The following is a 22,712-nucleotide window of genomic DNA, read 5'->3' as shown; positions in this document are numbered from 1 at the left end:
ACTAGAAATCAGTGGTTAAGTTGTATTTACAACACTGTTCCAGAACAGTTCAAACCAAATATTGAGATGTGTGCAACACATTTTACGGAGGATGAGGACTGTTTCCTGGGAGAGCTAGCCTACAATGCCAGTGTTCCGGGGGAATTCAGTTCCCCTGTTTCCCCTTCGGCACGCATGCTGACCCTATACAGTCTATGATGCTGACAAATAATGCTGACTCACAGCCTGTAAGTACGTTTTCATATTTAGCTTGTTGTTTGTCATTTCTCCGATCACAAATGCTGATATGGTTTTATGTTTACGCGGCGCGATGCAACTTGTAAAAAGATAGTATAAGTCATTATAATCAGTAATTATGTCCCCCCTGGAAGCAACAAATGCCTCGTTTATAATGGGTTTTATTGGCTTTGTCTCATCGCGCCGGGACACGGCATCACAGTATGGTAGGGGCGTAACATTTCCGTCACACTCTTGAGGTATTCGGCCAATCACAACGCACTAGATAGCCGGCCAATCAGAGCACACCTCGCTTTTCAGAACGATGAGCTTTGTAAAAATGTATGCGTTTCAGAAAGGCGGGCATAGAGGAGAAACAATAATGTACAGTATGTGGAAAATAATGTGTTTTTTTAACCTTAAACTGCATAAACACATTTCATTACACCAAATACACAAAATAATGTTCTTTTTTAGCAACGTCATATGACCCCTTTAATAATGTTAACCAAACAACAAAAGTAAAAAAGATAATCATTTACTCCTGTTAACTAAATAACTTTTGTAGCTTATTAAGTATTGTTGTATTTTTACATTATTACAAAACAAAAAAGAATAAATCCCATGCACTATCCGCACTTGCAAAAGCTTTTTATTCTTTTAGATTTGTGTTGTTGTTGTTGTTGTTCCTACACACCTATCAATTACCTACAGCTGTGCGAGGGTAATTTTTGATTGTTTAATTTTACATTATTGCAAAGTGCACTTTTTTAAAATGTGTACTTAAGTGTGTTAAGAAACAGTCATGATAGCGTATTCTCTCTTTAAGTGCACTGAAGGCCAATTCACACTGCAAACTACAACAGACATGTTTGTCAGGTTTTGTCAGATCAGTGTATAACACAAGTGTCATATTAAACCAGTTCTTTATTTTCCCTTGCACTTCAAACAAGCACTAAATCAAGTACTAATGAGCTGATGATCTGAATCAGGTGTGTTTGATTAAGGATCGATTGACATAAAGGGTGACCAATAGTAATGAATTATGTAAAAAAAAAAAAATAATTATTAAAATGAGTGTCAGATCTGACAGAAGCCTTTGGATCTAATGACAAAATACTCTGACTCATTGGTGCTTTGATTATCTGTCACTGCAAACTGGATAAATGACTCGGCAGAGAAGTGACTTCAGAAGACCCGTGGATTACAAACAGTAAATTGTTAAAAGTTGGCAGCGAGTGTGTGCAATTTCTCTGAATATCTGTCTGGAACAGTATGAACGATGCAACAAAGTTTACATGTTGCTCAGATTTATCTCACAAAATAGTTTCAGCATCTTAAAGCAATAGTTCAAGTGAAAATAAAATCTTTACTTACCCTCAAGTTGTTCCAAGCCTGTTTAAGCACCATAAAAGTGGTTCATACAACCTGCACACTATATTCCAAGTCTTCTGAAGCCAGACGATAGCTCTGAATGAGGAATAGAACAAGTGTAAGTTATTTACTCATTGTTATTTACTTACTTGACATCTTCCTTTGCGGTATTTATCATGTTCTTGAAAGTATATGAGCAACAGTGTCTCATTCATGAACAAATTATTGTTCTTATATGGGTGCATGGTAGCTAGTGCAAAGAAATAAACATGTGGTGTGATGTGGGATCTCTTGGGCTTATTGAAGACTAGTAATGCTCACTGATTTGCATTTTGGTCACAGCTGCTCCCTTGGATTGGAATATTATTAGTAAATAATAATAATAATAATAATAATACAATTTTGGTCTGGTCCTAACACAAAGTTAACAGATGACTTGAAATTCTTTTTTTTTTTTTATCTTTATAGCTTTATCTTTATAGCCTTATTGCTAAAGTCCTATAGCTTAATTGTATATTTTTCTCATTCTTCTCTATTTTAGAGATGTTAGTTTAATTTTACTGTGTGCCCAGCTTTCAAGGCCATATGGTTGTCTTGCAGCATAACTAGTTTCTTTTGAGAACTGTAGACTGTGTCTGAGAGAGAGAATGTTGTAAATGGTGTAAATATTCAATCCAGTGGGACTAAATTTGAGTTTTCTGCATTAATGTGAAATCTGGAAAGCCTGAGGATAGTCTCAGTGTTGTTCTCTGGACATGCACAGACACTCTTGCATTGTAAATAATTGCAGTGCTTGATATTACGTGCACATTTTGGTTGGGGATTGTTCTAAATCCCCTATTAGTCTGCAATTAACCCATGCAATTAAAACTGCTTAACATGCAGACTCCAGTCAAACTTTCTTTCTTTTTTTTTGAGTCTTGGGTACAGAAAACTTTGAACTAAAGAATACATTTTTAAGAAATTTATGATTACATTTGAAAATTCCCAAATGATTCCCAATTCTAGAATATGTCACACAGTGTTATTTTAATTAATTGTTTTTGTTATAATTTTAATATTTTTTAAATATAGGCTTATTGGAAAAAAGTGTATTGTACAGTATGTAAACTTGTTTGGTTAGCTCACCTGGTACAGCATTGTACTTGCGATGTGGAGCATTCAGGAACAAGTCTGGTGAATTACAAGTCATGACACTTGATTAAAAAGCTCAAAGCCTAGAAGCAAGTTAAAATGGCATGGTAAATTCTAGGGCTGGGTTTTGACACAAATTTCACAATTCGATTTGATTCTCATTCACAAGCTTGCAATTCGATTTGATTCCCGATTCGATTCAATATCGATTATTTTGGATATATATCTGGTACACATGCAAAATTTTCTCAAGGAAAAAAAAAATCTTATACAAATGCTGTAAAATATACATGAGTCATTTGATACTACATTACTATAATATTGAAGGTTAAAACTGACTGATTTTTTAGATTTAAATTACACGTAATGAAGTTTTTATAATAAAAGTAATAATATAATATATATAATATAATAAAAACATAATAATATTTCTACTTCAATTCGTTTTTTAAAATATAAACATTTAAATGGTGGCAACCATAAAAAAAATATAAATTAAACTTTGAAGAACAGTAAAAGTTATAATAAATATATTATATGGTGCATATATTTAGCAAAATGCTCCTCTCTACAGTTAATTTTTCTAGCTGACTAATGAGTTTATGGTCACCGAATATGTTTTTTCTGAGGTAAATGTGACATTACGTGACATTGTTTACAAGCTGTTATATTGACGTCTTTGTGCGGCTGAAACACTGATTGAGCGATTACATGAGACAGGATATGGATTGTAAAGTTGTACTCTTTCTTTTAACTTACCTTCGGATGTTTAGTAATGTTTATTTTGTGCTGAAACAGTTCAGGTGCGCCTCGCGTTGCCGCTTTTATTGAACTGAGGCGCGCCGTGCTACAGCGATCACTCCACAAAACAGCGCCAAAACGGAATGTATTGTTTGAATACTGCAATACAATGGACAGAATTTGAAATCTGAGACTTTGTTTCATATTAAAAGTATCAAAGCACAATGCTTATTGCGATTTATTGGATGGGAAGTGCCCTTCAATGTTATGTCCATTAACTGAAAACAGGCTAGACTAATCGATCTTTGGGATTTAAGAATCGATATCGTTTCATAAAACTGAGAATCGATTATAATCGAGATATCGATATTTTTTACCCAGCCCTAGTAAATACATTTTCTCACTAGAGCTGGGCAATATGGCAAAAAAAATTATCACAATAAATGTTTTCATATCTGTCGATATCGATAATTATCACTATAAATTTCAAATCTTTATTTCTTTTAAATTTAAAGGCAGATTTTTGCTGCTAAAGGAACATTGTAGAAACTAGACCATTAATTGTGGTTTTAAACTACTCTTTATGGTCAGAACATGAAAAACACTTCACGGTTTTTAAATTTTTTACTTCAATACAGTTTGCAGTGCAGACTGCAATATCAATATACATTTTTTTGTCTCTTAGAAATGCTCATTTAACAGTAGCTTGAGTTGACAATAGTAGTAGCTTGAGTTAGGATGCAGATGTAAATTTGTTCATTATCAAAAACAGTAACATCTGTAAAAATTGTTTTATATGGTAAAATGTAATTATTCTGACTGTTTGTGTTTTATTAAAATTAACCATTGGTATTTCATAGTAGCATACATTTAGATGATGATAACCACCGTTAAAACCACACATATAGCACCTCAATACCTTGGGAAAATGTAACTTATGGTTACATTATAAACGTATTAAAAACTTTAGTCTAAATACATTTCGTATAAATGCGCACACAGTATAGCTTAATCACAAAAAATACTGTAAAAATATTCCATTACTCATTTAATACATGTCTACATCAATAATATAATACAATTTTATATCAATATCCCACATTTCTGCCACAATACCATAGGATACTACAGTAAATACATGGTAAATGATGCCAATTTGTTGATTGAAAAGGCTTATGACTGTATCGTTGCACACAGAGTTTCTGCTGTTTGTCAGCCCTGTTTCATCTGGCTTTAAACTAGTTTAAATCACCAAGTCATTTGTGTTCTCTGAATTCAAGCGCTTCACACTGGATATTACAACACTGTTAATTGCTCGCATAACCGAGACTCATCAGCGAGTAAACACATTTGCTCTAGTGAGCTCACGCTGCGCTGCCATTTGAACTTTGAGCTGAGCGGATAAATGGTCTGTGTTGCGCGGTTCAAATGAGTAGCGCTGTTTCGTTACACTTTTGGTGCATAAACATTGCATTGAACATTTATCGAACTCTTGTTGTTTTATCAGGGAAAATTATATTGCGATAATGATTGTTATTGTGTTATCGCCCAGTCCTATCACATTAGCTTTTGCTAACAATAATGGTTAGGTTTAATGTGGGTGGGTCGATATTTTCAAATGCAATTCAGCATTATAATTTTAGTGCCACTTCCACAACACGTAGGCCTACAAACAACCAACATAATTCCTACATGAAAGTATACACATTCATGTTCATCCATTTCAGATAAATCTAAACATGCTTTTAGCTTCACTAACTGGACATTTCACTTTAAAAGTGCCATGAAACATGCAAGAAGCAAAATATAATATAATATACAATACATCAAAATATAATATACATTTTTCCCATTCAGCCTAGGTTAATTTTCTTTGTTATAGCTATAATATTTGCATACTAAATTATGGTTGATCGTGTCTTGCCTGCACATATTTACAGTACCTTTTTATAAATGCCTTTGGTCCCACTTTATATTAAGTGGCCCTAATACCTGTGTACTTGCATAGTAACTAGATGTGTACATAGTATGTAAACACAGTGTAAGTACTTAGTATCTACAGCTGTAATGTTTGTGTAACTACACATATGTAACAACCCACTGAATGGTATGTGAAAATACAAATGTGTAACAGGACATTGGTAACAACACTTTTTTTAATGAAAGTACAAATGTATAACATGACTAACGGCACTTTTTGATAAAGAACGTGTTACACTTTATATTAAGTAAACAATTTCTATGGATTTACCATGTAATTACTCTGACGTTACACAGCACCGGCCAGTAAGTTAGGCTTTACCTATAAATTGTGGTTGGTGTCCAGAATGTGAGATCCAACTCCTCCCACTTTACATATCCCTAAACCCATTTCCACCCCCTGGATCCCATTTCCACCCCTAAACCTACCCATCTCCACCCCCTGGATCAAATTGTTCCAATTATTCTTATACATATTGTTGTTACAAATTGTAGTTATATTTGTCCTGTTACACATTTGTACTTACACAAACCATTCAGAGGGTTGTTACATGTGTGTGGTTACAGAAATATTACAGCTCTAGATATTATGTACCAATGTGTACTTGCACTGTGGTTACATAATACGTACACATCTAGTTACTATGTAAGTACACAGGTATTAGGGCCACTTAATATAAAGTGGGACCATGCCTTTTTACTAGTTATTATCTGTTGATTGTTGGACATTACCAACTGCAAATAAGAGCATCCTGGTGCAGCTCTCATGTGGTTTACATATAACCAAAGCCAAAATAAGACTCCAGTTCTGGTTAATTAATTATGCTGCACCAAGATTCCAATACAAACACATAGCGTGTTTGTATTGATGGTGTTATTTATCAATAATTAATAGTATTAGTTCCACACTACTAAACCACTGTTTTACAGCAGAATTACTGTTTAGTTCCTCAGTGCAAATAATAATTATAGCTGTTCTTCTTCGTTTAAAATTCCTTGGAAAAGGTTTCAGTTGTTTAAAGGCCAGACTGAAAACATTTTGCCAAACCAAGTGGGCATATGTTAAGGTGCGCTCAGGTATAATGAAAACACCATTACTACTATATGATTACACCTACTATATAGATATTGTAACTATTAAAGAGTGTTTTATTGTTAATTTTAATTCAAACACAAGTATAGATTATGACATGCAGTATAAAAAATGGGAAAAGGTAAAACGAAGGCTAACTGGACCATCTTATTTAGCCAATCCCTTGTACAACAACGCCACTAAAAGGTCAGGGAAAAAACGGTAGTCAGTGCAGTTAAGCACATTACTACCCATGCAGGGCATTGTTTTGGACTATATTTGTGTGCTACTGAGGTCAAACTCAGACCATATTCACTCTTACACAGCTCTGTGTCATCTCTATTAGTCATTTAGATTCAGTCATCCCGGACATGTAAAGAAATCATTACTGCAAGTGATTTCACCTGGATTGGCTTTTTGCTCTCTTGAACATGTCTTAAGTATGGTTCAAAAGGCATAGTGATGTGTGAGTGGAGCGTGTGTGTCCAAGGATGATGAAATCCTTTTCTGTGTAACAGCAGTACAATGTTTGTTTTGTTGTTGTCCGCTCTGGTATTCCATTTTTAGCTGATGCTTTTCACCCTCAGAAACTCATAGTACACTGTGTACAGGAAAAGTGACCTGGGTGAAGTGATCAGCTCGCAGGCATGATGTTGATAGAGCACTGTTATGATGTCACTGACTGTTGGTGTTCATATTTGGGAGTGAACTTGCAACCTTTTACTTTGCTCATATCATTAGCCATTACTGTACTACTGGCATAATTTTAATCACCTATGGATTTTGCATTAGAAATCATTTAAAGACTGGCATTACAGAGATAAAAATGTTAACCTTTTTAAGATACTCTCAGAGTCCCAATAAACAAAGAAGATAGTTCCCACCAACTTGTGAACTTATTTTAAAGTAATCAATTTGCATTTCTAAATGAACATTTTCCTCCCAGAATGAAACTTTAATCTTAATTTACTCATCTTTCCCTTACCTTTTAATAATAATTTTAATTAATTGATTATTATTACAACAACAACCACAATAAAACCACAAAAGTATCACATATGACATCAATTATTAATAATAATTTAGGTCATATGGACTACTTTATGTGGTTATGATTATTGGTGTTGTTGTTGTTTATAAATATTTAAAAATGTATACATTTGGGGAATGGGGAAGTACAAATATTGATTCAGAAAGCTTAAAATATAGAACTATTGACATACAGTATAGGTATATAACTATAAAGCCAATGTAGAGATTTGAGTTCTACCGCTGATTACAGAACCGGCTTTCTGACAAGATGCGCGTTAAATATCGCATGCGATTAATCGTGCAGCCCTAGTTCATATTGATATGTCTCTCACATCTGATTGCAAACAATATGAGCACAGTTTGAGATCTCTTATGAAACTCTTGGTGGATACAAGAAAAACTTGATATTCAATTATCTGAAAGTGTGAGTTGCTGTATAAATAAATTGGTAACACTTTAGATTAGTGAACACTATCCATTAGTTAAAGGGGTCATATGATGCGATTTAAATTTTTCCTTTCTCTTTGGAGTGTTACAAGCTCTTGGTGCATAAAGAAGATCTGTAAAGTTGTAAAGACTAAAGTCTCAAATCCAAAGAGATATTATTTATAAAAGTTAAGAGTCAACCACGCCTACCTAAAACGGCTCATTCTAGCACGCCCCCACATGTCTACGTCACAATGTGGGAAGATTTGCATAACGCCACCCAAATGTTCACGCAAAGAAAGAAGGCGTAACTTTTATTCTCGCTGTAGTATTGTTGTTGCCGCCGCCGCCATGTCGTGAAGGCGCTGTGTGTTTCGTTGTGAAAGCGAAACTACTTTGTTTGGCCTTCCAAAAGAGGACGATTTCCGCTTCGTCATGCCTGGAGCTGATCCGTGCTGGTCGCTGAGGAAATACATCAACTTTGCGCTGTGGATCGCCGGATCGGCTTTCACCGTGGATGAAGTGGAGTCCAGCCTGGGGTCGTCACATGTGGTTGCCGCAAGCCCACCCGTCGCCGCTCACTCTAGCCACCGGCCTCTGCTCACTCTAGGCCTCTGGCCTCCGTTCGTTTCGTTGTGAAAGCGAAACTACTTTTTAACCTTAAACCGCATAAACACATTTAATTACACCAAATACACAAAATAATGTTCTTTTTAGCAACATCAAATGACCCCTTTAATAGTGAAGTGTTCCCTTATCTTAAGTGTTACCAATACATTTATGCAGATTCTTATTATCATTAATAGACATTTCATATCCTGATATCTTGATAGACAGACATGAGCTGCTTGTTGGACAGAGGGAGAGAGAAAACGAGTGTGTTGTGGTGAAAACTGTGGTCAGTGAGCAAAAGACAGAAGGGATTGTTCATTAAATGTTTGTGAGATCTCACCCTGCGTGGGAGCTATTTGATGTGTTGTCTACTTTGTAAAGTGTGATTTTGAATTAGAACACAGATGCTTTTCAAATGTTCTTCAGTTTGGGTGTTACAACACCTCCTGAGGACAAGTCTTGCTCAGGATGTAAATACTCTTGTTTAAGGGCACAGAAGCCACTTCAAATTAGGTTAGCTAATGTAAGCAGTGAAACAGATGTGATGTTGCTAATTCTGGGCAATAGTCCATGCTGGGCTCACTGCGACAGAATTAATACATTTATAGAACTCATTACATCTAGTACTGACAGATGTTTGAAATGAAATCATTTTTGTGTAGGTTTTCATGATGTACTGTATAATGACTTGTAGTCAAGCAGAGAACAGCAGTATAGAGAACATGCTGCTGTTGAAAGAAAAGCTCAAAGACAGAAAAACGGAGGAGCAATAATAAAGAGAATAAAAGATAATGTTTGAGCATAATGTTATTTTATAAATGGTGAGCATATGCTTTGTGTGTGTTTTCCCACCTTGTGCTGCTATTATCCCCTTTAATTGGTCATTTTACTGATTTCATTCTAGGGCTAAAGGGTAACTGTCAATAATGTGGGTGACGCTAAAGAGAACAGCGTGTGTGTACTTCCATTAACCTCCAAACAGATTTACAGCTAACAGAATTAATCCTCACAATGCTGAGAAGTGTTTGGTTCAAGATGAAGCCTATTATATATTTATTTAGCAGTTATTAACAATTTAGGTGATATAGACTACTTTGTTGTTGTTAATACGTATAATCTGTAGGTTAATTCAATCTGAATTCATAATCTACTGTATTGTAACTATCATGATCTGTATATTGTAATTTATTGTTATGACCTACCTTGAGTTTCATTGTAGAAAATTTTAATTTTGATCTTTAATCTCTGTTTTATCTTTTTCCACAGCCCTATAAGATCTGTCATTGCTCTGATGGATATTTAGAGCTTTTAGACATCCCATCTCATTTTGTGCTTCCCATCATGACTTGCTACTATGTTCCCATGGGAAAGCTGTTATATCTCAGTCTCTGATGTGCATAATGTCATCACTTTATTCCACAGGTGCTGAATTTTTTCATTTGGCAGATGTCATGTCTGAAGATGACTGGACACACATCTGTCAAGAACGATGGAAGGGTCATGCTTCATGCTTAGAGAGAGAGCGTTTTACCATTTTACCTACTTGTGTGTGTGTGTGTGTACAGGTATATATGGTTTATGAGGACACAAATGTGTATAATGACATGGGTACTACAACGTAAACATGGTTTATGAGGACACTTCCTGTGTCCCCGTAAAACAAAAGAAAAACATACAAAACGGTGTTTTATGAAATTCTAAAATTGCCAGCAGTTTCCTGTGAGGGGTAGGTTTAGGGGTAGGGTTGGTGTAGGGCAATAGAATATACGGTCTGTACAGTATAAAAACCATTATGCCTATGGAGACTCCCCGTAAACCACAAATACAAGTATGTGTGTGTGTGTATGTGTGTGTGTTGTCAACATGTAGACAGATTTCTCATCAATCTCAGGGCCCAAACTGTTTGAAGAGTGCTGTTCTTTCAGTTAGAATGGAATGGAATTAGGCTTGTGGTGTGTGAATATATAGTTGTGTGCCAGAGCAGAGCTGTATGTAATTCCAGTAGTTTTGCACTCCTGAGAGGCACAAAGATGAAACCCATCTGCTTTTCTACCATGGGTCCTCATTTACTGTAGAGCTTTATATATTACACAGACACCCAATAACACACTAAAAATAGACCATTATCTCCTGTCTGAAGTAAAGTATAGCCCACATTTTAACCCAGGGTTGCAAAAACACATAAAATCAAATTAACTTAATTGTTGCATACCATGCATTATAGCATGTTATAAAAGCAACAATAGTATATAAAACAATAGTTCTTATAATATATTTATATTATTAACTTTGTTTTGATATATTAACAGAATTATCAACATTTTATTTACAGTGTACAGTACAGTGTATATATATATAAAATAATTTTATATAATATATAAATTATATATATAAATTAATTAATGACACTAGTGACATTTTTCTAATGTAACGTAGAGCCATTTTCACTATAATTTTCACTACTACAGCATGAATTACAATGTACAGTATATTCACTCCAGTTCTGTTATAGAGATGCTGATGTTATTGAGATGCTGATCACAGCTGAAGGGCAGCTAAAGATGCTGTTCATTTAACTTTGCAATTTTTCACTTCTCACCTCACCACTTTCTGTGTGGACAGATCAGTATGTTTAAAGTGTGTGCCGTCATAAGTGTAATTTAAATTTTAACACTGTCTGTTTCACGCAGTCTATTTGTGAACTTCATTTTGATGCATGAAGGCCTTCACAAGAGCATAAAAGAGTTTATCAGTGTGAGACGGCTTCTTTATTACATAAATGAAAATTTGAACAGAAAAGCATTGTGGGAATGCTCTCTCTGCTGCAGGCCGCTGCTTCATTACATTATGTCAGATATTATAATATAATTTACTGCAGAAATCATTGCCACTGTGGTTTATGGATCTTAATTCTGCATCCTCTTTCTAAAAGTGGGTCATGGAGATGCAGAGAACTAAACATTCTTATGCTTAGAGATAAAATAACATCTAATTCTCTGTAAATGTTTTGCTTGAACAGAATATAAAGCAGAGTTTGCAAATTTATTTGCTTTAAAGTCAACATGAAATGATGGTCGCATCCAAAAATGAACATTTTAATTTTATATTCTGAAATATTTGTGAAACAGAATATTGAATAAGAAACAATGTGGGTCTTGGTTCTATACTTGAATTGATTAGATGATAATTTATGTAGTTTATATTTTAAATGTAAGTGGCAACAACCATGGTCATTAGTCTTTGTAAAAAGATGTATCATCAGTCACTGCAAAATAGAGTCTTTGATCTAAAACGGTTGCTTTAATTAATGCATTTAAATTATAACCATGATTGATGCTGGTGAACTTGACTTGAGTCAATTAATCTATAAATAACTGCTACTGAATTTAATTTGACCATTTCAAGTTTCAGTTGAATTAGAGCAGGGGTGCCGAACCCTGTTCCTGATGATCTACCTTCCTGCAGAGCTCAGTTCCAGCCCTGATCAAACACACCTGTCTGTAATTATCAAGTACTCCTTCAGATCCTAATTAGTTGGTTCAGTTGTATTTGATTAGGGTTGGAGCTGAACTCTGCAGGAAGGTAGATCTCCAGGAACAAGGTTGGGCACCCCTGAACTAGAGCCTTACAGTCTCAGAAATGATTTACTTTAATTGAGAAAGTTTATTTGTAAAATCTCTTTTCTATCAACCATTTCATCAGTCTAAAACCAAAGACCAAAAATACTTTGGCATTTAAATATTCAGGCCCAGTTTCGGAATCAAATCACTGTGGGTGCTTCTGAACTTAGTGAAGGTGCTCTAGCCTTAATGCACATCTATTTTGACATGATATTTTGTCTTATCCATTGTTATTGTTATTTCAAGAGTGTATCCTGCAATTATACATCTATGTAGCCATACAATGTCTGATGATCTGCCCCAAACTGGCCTGAAGATATCTAAATGCCAATATTCATTTATAATCATAGCACCACCTGCTGGCAACAGGAAATGACTTGTTTTACATTAATCTGCTACGCAATAACCAATCTTCACTAGACATCACATGTCTGGTAAGAGTCCTGGCCTGAAGACATCTAAAGGTCAATATACAGTTATAATCATAGTGCCACCTGTTGGCAAGAGGATATGTCATGTTTTACATTTTACATTTTACAATCTGCACCAAACTTCATATGTTTGATCAAAGTCCTGGCTTAAAGATTGCCACATGCCAATATTCCGTTATAAGTAATAGCACCACCAGCTGGCAGCAGGAAGTTTGGCACATACAAATTACTTTGACATATTCCTCTTATATTTACCACTTTAAATGCATATTGCTCACCATTCGCTGTTTTTCTAAAGCCACCGGGTGGCAGTGAGCCCGGGTGCGAGGGCCCTTTCATCGCTGCTTGCAGCTTTAATTTAAATTGTGTCTACACTTTGTTTGTTATAATGAGAGGATTCACAAACTTACTTGACTTAGCACTGAACAAAACATTTGGCTTCATTGCTCAACACTACAGAAACATTTTGTAAATAGAAACCGTTGAAGCTCTCTTTAGTGAAGACATAAATATGCACTGGCATTTGCAAATCTGTTTTGCCAATATCCTATTTTTACAGCCTCAACAGAGGGTACTCTTTTTTTTTCATTTGTTTTCTTTGTTTTCATTCACCCTCTAGCACCTTTAGAGCCCCTGAACCCTGCCTATAAACATTTAAAAAAGCAGTATGTAACATTGTCAGCTAGTGGTTGAAATGGGAACTGCAGTCCAAATTCAAAGTTGTTTCTCCCATGGCCCTCTCCTCAAACTCAACGATCGTGCAGGTTGCCAGATTAAAGACAACAGGAATGATTGTAAGCTTTTTACATTGGGTAGAATATGCAATCTCTGACACAGTTTGTTTTCTGGCTTCCATCACAGCAAAATGCTGTGTTTTCCACCAACTGACAACCCGTTGTCGAAATACTATTGAGTAAATTTGGCGGAATCACATAGACCAAAACAAAAGCAGACATTCCCACAGAGAACAGACAAGTTTGATCCAAAACTTTTGAGCGGTAGTGTACCTTTACAGTGTTCTACTGTAGATGGAGTAATGACAGCACAGCAGTTGTTACAGAACAATGGCTCCACAATTAAACAATATTATACTCTTAAAGTCAAAGAGCAATGATAGAGCAGTATTTATAATAATAAAGCCATTTTTAAGTTTAATTGCAATCGGTCATTGATGTTAAATAGTTATAATAGAGCAGTGACAGCACAATCATTAAACAGAGCAATGATTGCACAATGTCTGCAATAAAACAGTGTCAGCCTAGTGGTTGTCACTGAGCAATGACTACACACCAATTATAAAGTATTTTTACTCTCTGTAATAGAGCAGAGAAAAGACATTAGTTCTATTTTGGCAATGCATACACAATTGTTTTTAAAGCAGTGCTGTAATACAAATTAAATGCAGTAGTTGCTTTTTATTATTTGCATTAAAGCAGTGATGGTTTGAACTGTGTAACCCAGATTGATGGAATTTTTATATGCAATGCAAATCTTAAATTAAGGCCTTACTATTGTTTGAGTGTGTCATCCTTGCATTGTTCGCTTGTTGTTGAACCATATAATGTTAAATTGTAGTTATAATTAGAAAATATAAAAAAGCTAGTATAAAAAGGCCTTACATCTAGTATTGCTTTGTGTCTATTTGCATAGTAGCGCTAATATGTATGTAATTTAACATCCACCCGCTGTCTTTTGTGTGTAGGCTATTGAGGACGCAGTCCTTAGAATGGTACTACAATAATGTGAAGAGTCGGTTTAAGAGATTTGGCAGCGCCAAGGTGCTGAAGACCCTCTGCAGGAAACACATCATTGAAAGAGGAGCATTATCTGAGTTACCAGGTATGAAATACACACATACAAACTCTACATCCTGCAGTGTGTGTATAAGTTATGCTACTCACTTTATCTTAGTAACCCCACTATTATCAGACACTTTGGCCAGCAGATTAAATGATTAATGGCATTTTTACAATGACACTAGTAGCTGAAAACCTTGACTTTCAGGTAATGCTGCATCCACACTACTAGGTGTCAGTATAAGTCCAGAAATACATTTTGATTACAAGACAATAAGAAGGCAATAAATTAATATTGAATTTTTATATTTCGAGTGTGGGAACAGGAAATTAAACTAAGACAGAAAAGGATGAAAAGGATTGGGACACACATTGTAGGTTTGATTTGAACCTAAGTCTTCTAAATGCAAGTATCACAACTCAACATTTTTCAATAGTTAAACCATCAAAGACAAACGGTTGACTCTTTTATGCAAGCCAGACTAATTAAAAAAAAAAAAGTGTCAGAGGCAACATTTTCACAAAATGATATTAGGGTGCTTCTTGCATGTTTTGCAATACTTTGAGTGTCGTTAAAGGTGTGTTCAGTTTTAATTAAAAAAAGGAGGAATGTGAATGTCAACATTTTATTACACTGTTTTTTGCACCTATTTTTGCAGTGCATAAATGATATGTCCAGTGAGTGGTGCTAAAATAATCCAGTGGTGTAAAGCGTTTGAGTAAATTTACTGTACTTAAGTATCTTTTTGGTTACGTTGTATCAAAGATTTTAGCATCTTCTACTCTCTCTTTGACTTTGACTTTGATTTTTTTTTTTTTATATATGTACACTTTACTCCACTACATTTGTAACAAGTAATTCAGTTGCTCACTGCATTTTGCATGGCACCTTACTTTTTTTGCAGCAGTTTATTTTTGTTACAAAAGAAGTGATATAACCATGTACAGGGTACTAAAAGTAAAAGATCTGCAGTGAGGCTACTTTATGTGAGTGCATTAGAATGTGAGTGCATTAGCAGCTAGTTCCTGAATCACAGGTGATATCATTTGAGATGAGCACATGGCTACAGCCAGTGATGAGGTCAAAATGAGTACATCCTGTGCAAGTAGGCTTTATCTGTAGAAATAAATTTACATGGCAGCTCATTGATAAAACTCATGCATTCAGATGGCAATTTATTCATGGTAGAGGAGAGTTCTGTGTTCCTGTGTGCTCACGTGGACAGTTGCATAATCATCTGCTGTAAATAAAACATTGTTTGCTTGGAAATAATACGATTTTTTTTTATTTAAAATTATATCCTGTTTATTACTTGATTATTAAATCTCCTGTTAAAAAATAAGAAAATAGACATGCTGTAGTTGAAACGTGGATGTGATATGTGGATTTGGATGGCAATTAAATTACCACACAACCTTTTACTTAATATTATTTTTGTTATCTTGAAGAGTCATTATTTTGAAGGATTTTGGTTTAAGTTTTAAACCCTTTTTGTGCATGCAGCTTAACTGAGATTTGGGTGTTTTTAGATGTTTAAGAGGCAGTTGTGTTGACCTTGATTTATTGCAATATTGAGTGTTCAGTTTAATTTTAATTTTAATTTTAATACATGCTCTTAATCAGCATGAAGAAAATCAGCTGTTTCTTGTTTTTCTCTTTTCTCAGACTAGTGCATCTTTGAGTCTACATTCACAATGAGTAAAATACTTAAGTAGCCTATTAAAATAAGTCACTAAGACTTTTACTCAAGTGTTATTGGTGACTTGTAACTTGTAATGGCACTATTTTCACTTTTACTTATTAAATAATGTTTAAATAAAATTTTGTCATGCTGTAAATGAGTACACTTAATTTCATGTGTTGACTAATAACTGTGTACTAAAGTGCACAGATTTTTCACAAGGGTAATAGAGGTATGAATACTGGTATATATTATTAGTAGGAAAAAGGGGGTTCGGTGCCTTGCTCAAGGGTCTTACCTCATTCGTGGTATTGAGGGCGAAATAGAGCGCTGGTCATTCACTCCCTCCACCTAAAATCCCTGCTGGTACCGAGACGTGAACCCGCGACAAGTCAGACTCTCTGACCATTTGGACATGACTGCCCCCATTATAAGTATTAGCAGTATTATGCTATAGTGCTAAAATTGCTATGCGTCTCCTAGGGTATTTCATGGCATGATTACAAGGGGGTTGCTAGGGTGCTTAGGGTAGTTGCTTATCAGCCTTAATCAAAATAGCCCACTTTGGTTCCTCCTTTTTTTCTTTGCTGTTGTATTGCCTGCATAGAAACATAATAGCACATCATTCAAGTCTGTATGAGTGAGACAAGTTACATGCTGATGTTCAATACTTTAGAACAAACCCCCTGTGGGCAATAATAATTGTGATGCTTACCTCAGCAAGAGCCATTAATTACAGATACATGATTAATGGCAAGGCTGTTTTAATTATAAAGAGTCAGATTAAAAATATATAATCATTGACAATAAAATAGATAATCTCATCTGCTCTGAATGAACTAGATTATTAAAAGGATTTGCCACTTTTGCTAGTCATGTAAACATTTTTATAAATACCACATATTGGGTCAGGTTTACCAAATGGCAAATTAGACAATTTAAAAACAGGACAATTATAAAGAGCAGTGCAAATTAGCGATTATTGCAGCCATGTCATGCCATTTTCATACCCTCCTATAAATTTTGTATCTGAAAGGGAAACACCTACAAATGCATATGCAATAAGGTCAGCCGTAAAAATAGCTGTAATGTATGTAAAATGTTTACTGTTTTCTATTTGAATAGGTTATTAATTCATGGCAGTATGTCTTTTATTGCTTATAAAAAAAATCACTGTAGTGCATTAACTTTTAACTAATCACATTGAAACAAAAATCTTGTCTTAATATTTTTTGTTATTTCTAAATAATTCTTAATAAATCAAGTTCAAACATTTTGGTAAAGAAAGATTTTTAAAGAGTCTCTTTAATAGATAAAAACACAGTAAAAATAGCAAATTGTGAAATAGTATTAGTAATTTTCAAATAAGTGTTTTGTAATTTAATATATTTTCCTGGCAAAGCTGAATTTTCAGCAGCCATTACTCCAGTCTTCTGTGTAACATGATCCTGATTTGGTGCTCAAGAAACATTTCTTATTATTATCAATATTGAAAAAAAGCTGTGTTTTTTTTATTCTGGCAGAAACTGTAAAACATTTTTTTTCTGAATTATTTGAATATTACGTTCAAAAGTACAACAATATGAATAATATGAAATGTCTTTACTTTAACTTTTGAAATGTCTACTTTCAATTTAATGCATCTTTGAAGAATAAAAAAATATTCTGCAAGGATGTATTAAATTATTTCATAAACAAATAACAATTCATACTGACTGCAAATTGTTGAATAGTAGTGTACAGTATAATACAGTACAGTATAATATTTTATATTATATAAACAATTTAGGATAATTATATAATAATTTTTTCTGCGTTTGTTGATTAAAATAATGTTAAAACAGCATAATTTATATGAAATGTCTGTACATCCACTTTTGCTCAGTTTAGTGCATTCTTCCAGAATTAAAAAATTTACTCTTACTCTTAAAAAATGTAATTTAATTTGTGATAATTGATTGAAATGAAATTGTGAAATAGTATATACATTTTAAAATAAGTGTTTTGTAATTTAATATATTGTGATGGCAAAGCTGAATTTTCAGCAGCCATTACTCCAGTCTTCGATGTAACATGATCCTTCAGAAATCATTCTAATATGCTGATTTTGTGCTCAAGAAACATTTCTTATTATTATCAATATTTAAAAAAAAAAAAAACTGTGCTTTTATTTTGGCAGTTTAAATTCATTTAATTCATTTAATGTGTTGACAGCATAGTTTGTGATAATTTATTCTTCCATCATGCACCTAAAGGAATTACAGTTTAGTGAGATTGCAGTTTTACTGTAAATGTCAAAAGTGATATGTGTTATAATCAAATGTATTAAATAAATATTTCTTCTTTATCTGCTGTATTCTTTCTATTTATCTTTCTATTCTCTTGACTCTGTCTTTGGGTGCAGTTAAAGTGTGGCGTTAAGAGACACAGCCCATTTAACAGCTGCAGCCATGACCTACAGTGAGATCACATCGATGTTTCTTATTTAATTTGATCTGTGTGTTTTTCAAGGACAGAGAGAAACAGCCTGAACACACACACAAACACACACACATTAATTCGCTTACAGGCTAACTATAGCTGACCTATACAAGCTGGGACTGTATATACACATAAAAACTCGCTCTCTCACACAAATTAACCTGTACAAGTATGTGGACCCTCACAACACACAAGCACACACACAAATAAACATGAGCACCAGAGTGCAAATGAAACTATAAAGCAGTGACAGATCATTTATGAGAAGGAGGCAGTTACTCAGTCGTTGCGTCACTGTCCACACACATTCAATGGGCTGGTAGTACGCAGCACGCTCACTGACTCATGTTGGATAATCCTTATTTTTCTCATTTTAAATTAAAGCCTAGCAGCAGTAATCCTATTTCCTCTGATAGCAAGAGATAGAGAGAGATGAAAGGTATATGTGGGTGTAGTCTGATGGTAAGGGGATTATTTGATTTTACACTATGCTACACCATTGCCATTTTTATCAGATAGACTGCTAGTAATACTATAGTGTAGGTCAGTTATTTTAACACTGCTAGCATAGGGATACTAACATCCCTACTGTAGCATCTCTCCTACTGCAGCATTAGTGTTAGCATAGCACTCACTAATCCTTATATCACTGATTTTGGATGTAACTAAACCCTCAAACTCACATAAAAACAACTCCAAAAAAGTACCTATACATACAGTTCACTGCAATTTCATGCCAAATAAATTAAATCATTAGTAAAGAAAAAAATCTATATTTTTTTAATTATGAGGATCAATCTTCTTAATTAATACTGAAAGTGTCAGTATTGTAGGGACGATCCGGTATCTTTTTTTTTTTAATTCATTTTATGGTGTGCATTACTTGTATAAGAGCGTGTATGTGAAGTGGTGGAGCTGTAGGAAGAGTTTCTGTCTGTCACACTCATTCAGCTGAGTGATTCTGAGCAACACAAGCTGTGCCTGTCTCATAGAGATACATGGAGTGATGTGATGAGATGACATTTAAAAAGAGACCAGAGGAGCCTGTGTGATGCTCTGCATTCATCATTGGAGTGTATAAATTAATCTGTCAGACAGTGTAATCCATATTCAGCACCTCTTGGATATTACAGAATGAACATTGATGTTCTTCACATCATAATAGTTCATAGCTTCATGTGATAAGGTTTCTGAACACTAAGATTCCAACCATTAAGATACTAAAGCAACTGATGTGATCAGGCGGTTATTTTCTTCCACTATGCAAACCTTACAAAACCTTAAAAAAGTACAGCGTATAATTGACAGGTGAGTTGGTGTTTTTTTGGTGTTTTCTAAAAAACATCAGGACAGAATAGTATAATGTGTTCCATGTTCACATTTTATTCATGCTTCCATCACATTTTTTTCTTGCAATTTCAACCTCATCTGTACTAGCTAGATAATGTCACCTTCATGTCATCAAACTATCATTATTGTTAACCCCTGGTCTGGCAAATATGGAGATGAACCCTTTAGCTGGGTTTGTTGGGAATGCGTATTTGCATTCAATTTGTCTGCCTCTGAAGTGTCTTTGAGGTGTAGGGACTCTAAAAAGTGTTTGTGAGTTCTTATAAATTAGAGAATAATAAAGACTGAAACGACTGTTCTGTGCACTGATACATTGACAAATGCCTTGAATTGGTTCCACGTGTTTATTTTTATGGTTTATGTGTTTGTGTGTGACTCAGGTCACATATAATGTACTGTGGTCACAGTGTAAAACTGTGCCATTATCAGTTTTTCAGATGCACACTCACTGTTTCTAGATATTCAACTTGTTTCTTTCAGCCAAATGAAGGACTATTCTTAGAACTGATAGTCTGTGTGAGTGACTATGCTGGTCTGTATCAGTTCTTGTGTACACGTAAATGAACTGTCATTTCCTAAATGAACTCATTTGAATTCTTAGTTTCTAAATTGAAAGCTATTCCATAGGCCTGCTGTGTGAGTGAGAGTCCCTAAGCTATGAGCTAGACTCAATTTGATCTGCTTTGCTGTGGATGCCAGGATCTGTTGCATACAGTTATATGAATGTTTTGTAAGATTTGTTTTTATACATATGGGGTTTTTTGTTTTACATAAAACCAAAAAATAAAAATAAATGGTATTTTTTTTTTTTTTTTTTTTTTTTTACAAAGTATTTATTTAAAAATCCAAAACAGCCATTTCTGATCATTTACCATTTCATGTTGTTTTTATTATGATTATTTTATTTTACACAATATATAAAAAAAATATATATATATATATAAAAAAAACTTTCTAATGGTAATTACTCTTTAGTCATACAGTAAATATGACCATCTATGCATGAGTTGTAAGGTTATCTGTCAATTGCTGTGCTCTGTCTCTGTTTGATACATTACATATGACACCTGTGTTCTGTCTCTGTATTTCATTGGCCTTGCATGGGGCGGTTACAGGCCAGATAGAATGTGCAGTGTTCCCTTTCATGGGATCATGGCTATCGCCAGCCAACAAGTTGGTGTTTTTTCAATGTATGCTTCAGACACGGGTCACGACGAGGCGTTCCCCCATAGCGACCCCTAGAGGACGCAGTGTCTCGTTCCCTACTCAGGGAACCATGGTTACATAAGTAACCTGAGACAGTCTCTTTCTCTATGCTGTTGTCATGGTGATATTGAGCTAGCACTCTCTCGAGGTCAGCTGAAAAAAGAAAGTGAAAAGGTAACCGTCTGGTCAGGTAGACACAATGATGTGTATGCCTACTTAACGGTATCGTCTCTCACTTTTTTCTCACAGCTAACATGGCAGTTTTGACCCTCAGCTAATCTGTGCCACATTGTGTTTAGTCACACAGACTAGAGGGTTTCTACATTATTTTATTTTATTAAGTGTACTGTATGTTTGCAGTTGAATGAGTCACTGGGTTTGCTTAGCTATAATTTGTGAACAAAACTGTCTTTAGAAGTCAAATTTATCTGACAAAAGTTTCCTTGAGGATTCATATATTAAGTACATTTTATTTTTGTATTTTGTGCTCATTTAGCTTGATTAGCTTGTGTGTGTTTTGAGTATGTTGCTAAATTTTATTCCTGTTTCTATGAAAATTTCTCATCAGTTTTGTCAACCAAAATTATGTTAAGTTTAATTTATAATAAAACATATAACCAGACATGTCCAGACAAGCACAATTTTGTCTGGAATGTTTTGATTCCTTTGATTTATGTCTATCTCTTTTGTTTTTTTTTTAGAGGTGAGTGCTCAAGAAGGCAGTAATGATAATGGCAGTGTTTGTGATGGCAGTGACTCCACGCTCTACAGGCAGAGTGAAGGTAACATGAAAAATCAATATACTTCTGCCCTCTACACATGTGTTTTCACATTTCAGACCCATAAAATAAATTTAAATCTGCCAGGTTCTCAAACCCACACCAACATAAAGCTTTCAGTACCTTGATTTAGTCCTTAATCTCTGTATTCCTGGGTTAATATATTCAATTCAATTCAGGTTTATTTGTATAGTGCTTTTCATGATGCAAATCGTTGCAAAGCAGCTTTACAGAAAATTAAAGATTCTACATTATATTTAGTAATAGCTTATCAGTGGTGACTATCTCAAGTTGATGTCCATTATAGCAAAATTTGGTAGTTTTGTATGTTGTCTGAGGGTTGGCATCATCTGAGGTCCTCTGGGGGGTTGGCATCATCTCTTCTCAGGTGTTCGGTCATCTCAGGTCTTTGTAAGGGCTGGATCCAGACTGAAGCTTGTGTAATTCCTAGTTACCACAAGATGCCATTCCTGTGGCAGAAACAGAGAAGGTAATAGAGAAAAATTTGCATAGCTGCTGTTCCAACTAAGCAAAAAATAATGTGTTCAACCCAAGCAAAAGAATGAAAATGTGCATTTGATCAGATGTAACTGAAGTACAAGGTTATGAGATACATTATGTGAATGCTTGGCTAAAGAGATGTGTCTTTAGTCTAGATTTGAACAGAGAGAGTGTGTCTGAACCCTGAACGTTATCAGGAAATCTATTCCAGAGTTTGGGAGCCAAGTGTGAAAAAGCTCTACCTCCTTTAGTGGACTTTGCTATCCTAGGAACTACCAA

General features: G+C 34.7%; 1 protein-coding gene across 1 annotated transcript in view; it reads left to right on the top strand.

Annotated features, from left to right (window-relative positions):
• Positions 1-22,712, top strand: part of myripb (myosin VIIA and Rab interacting protein b) — a 231,359-nt gene that overhangs the window by 175,143 nt on the left and 33,504 nt on the right. The window contains exons 4-5 of the mRNA XM_016490029.1: positions 14,341-14,477; positions 21,855-21,935. Coding sequence (XP_016345515.1) covers positions 14,341-14,477; positions 21,855-21,935 — 218 coding nt within the window. The remainder of the gene's footprint in view (positions 1-14,340; positions 14,478-21,854; positions 21,936-22,712) is intronic.

This window comes from Sinocyclocheilus anshuiensis, unplaced genomic scaffold (genome assembly GCF_001515605.1).
Source record: "Sinocyclocheilus anshuiensis isolate Anshui unplaced genomic scaffold, SAMN03320099.WGS_v1.1 scaffold106, whole genome shotgun sequence".
NCBI classification, from domain to species: domain Eukaryota; kingdom Metazoa; phylum Chordata; class Actinopteri; order Cypriniformes; family Cyprinidae; genus Sinocyclocheilus; species Sinocyclocheilus anshuiensis.
Note: the sequence above shows the minus strand (reverse complement) of the source record. Positions and strands in the feature narration are given on the sequence as shown.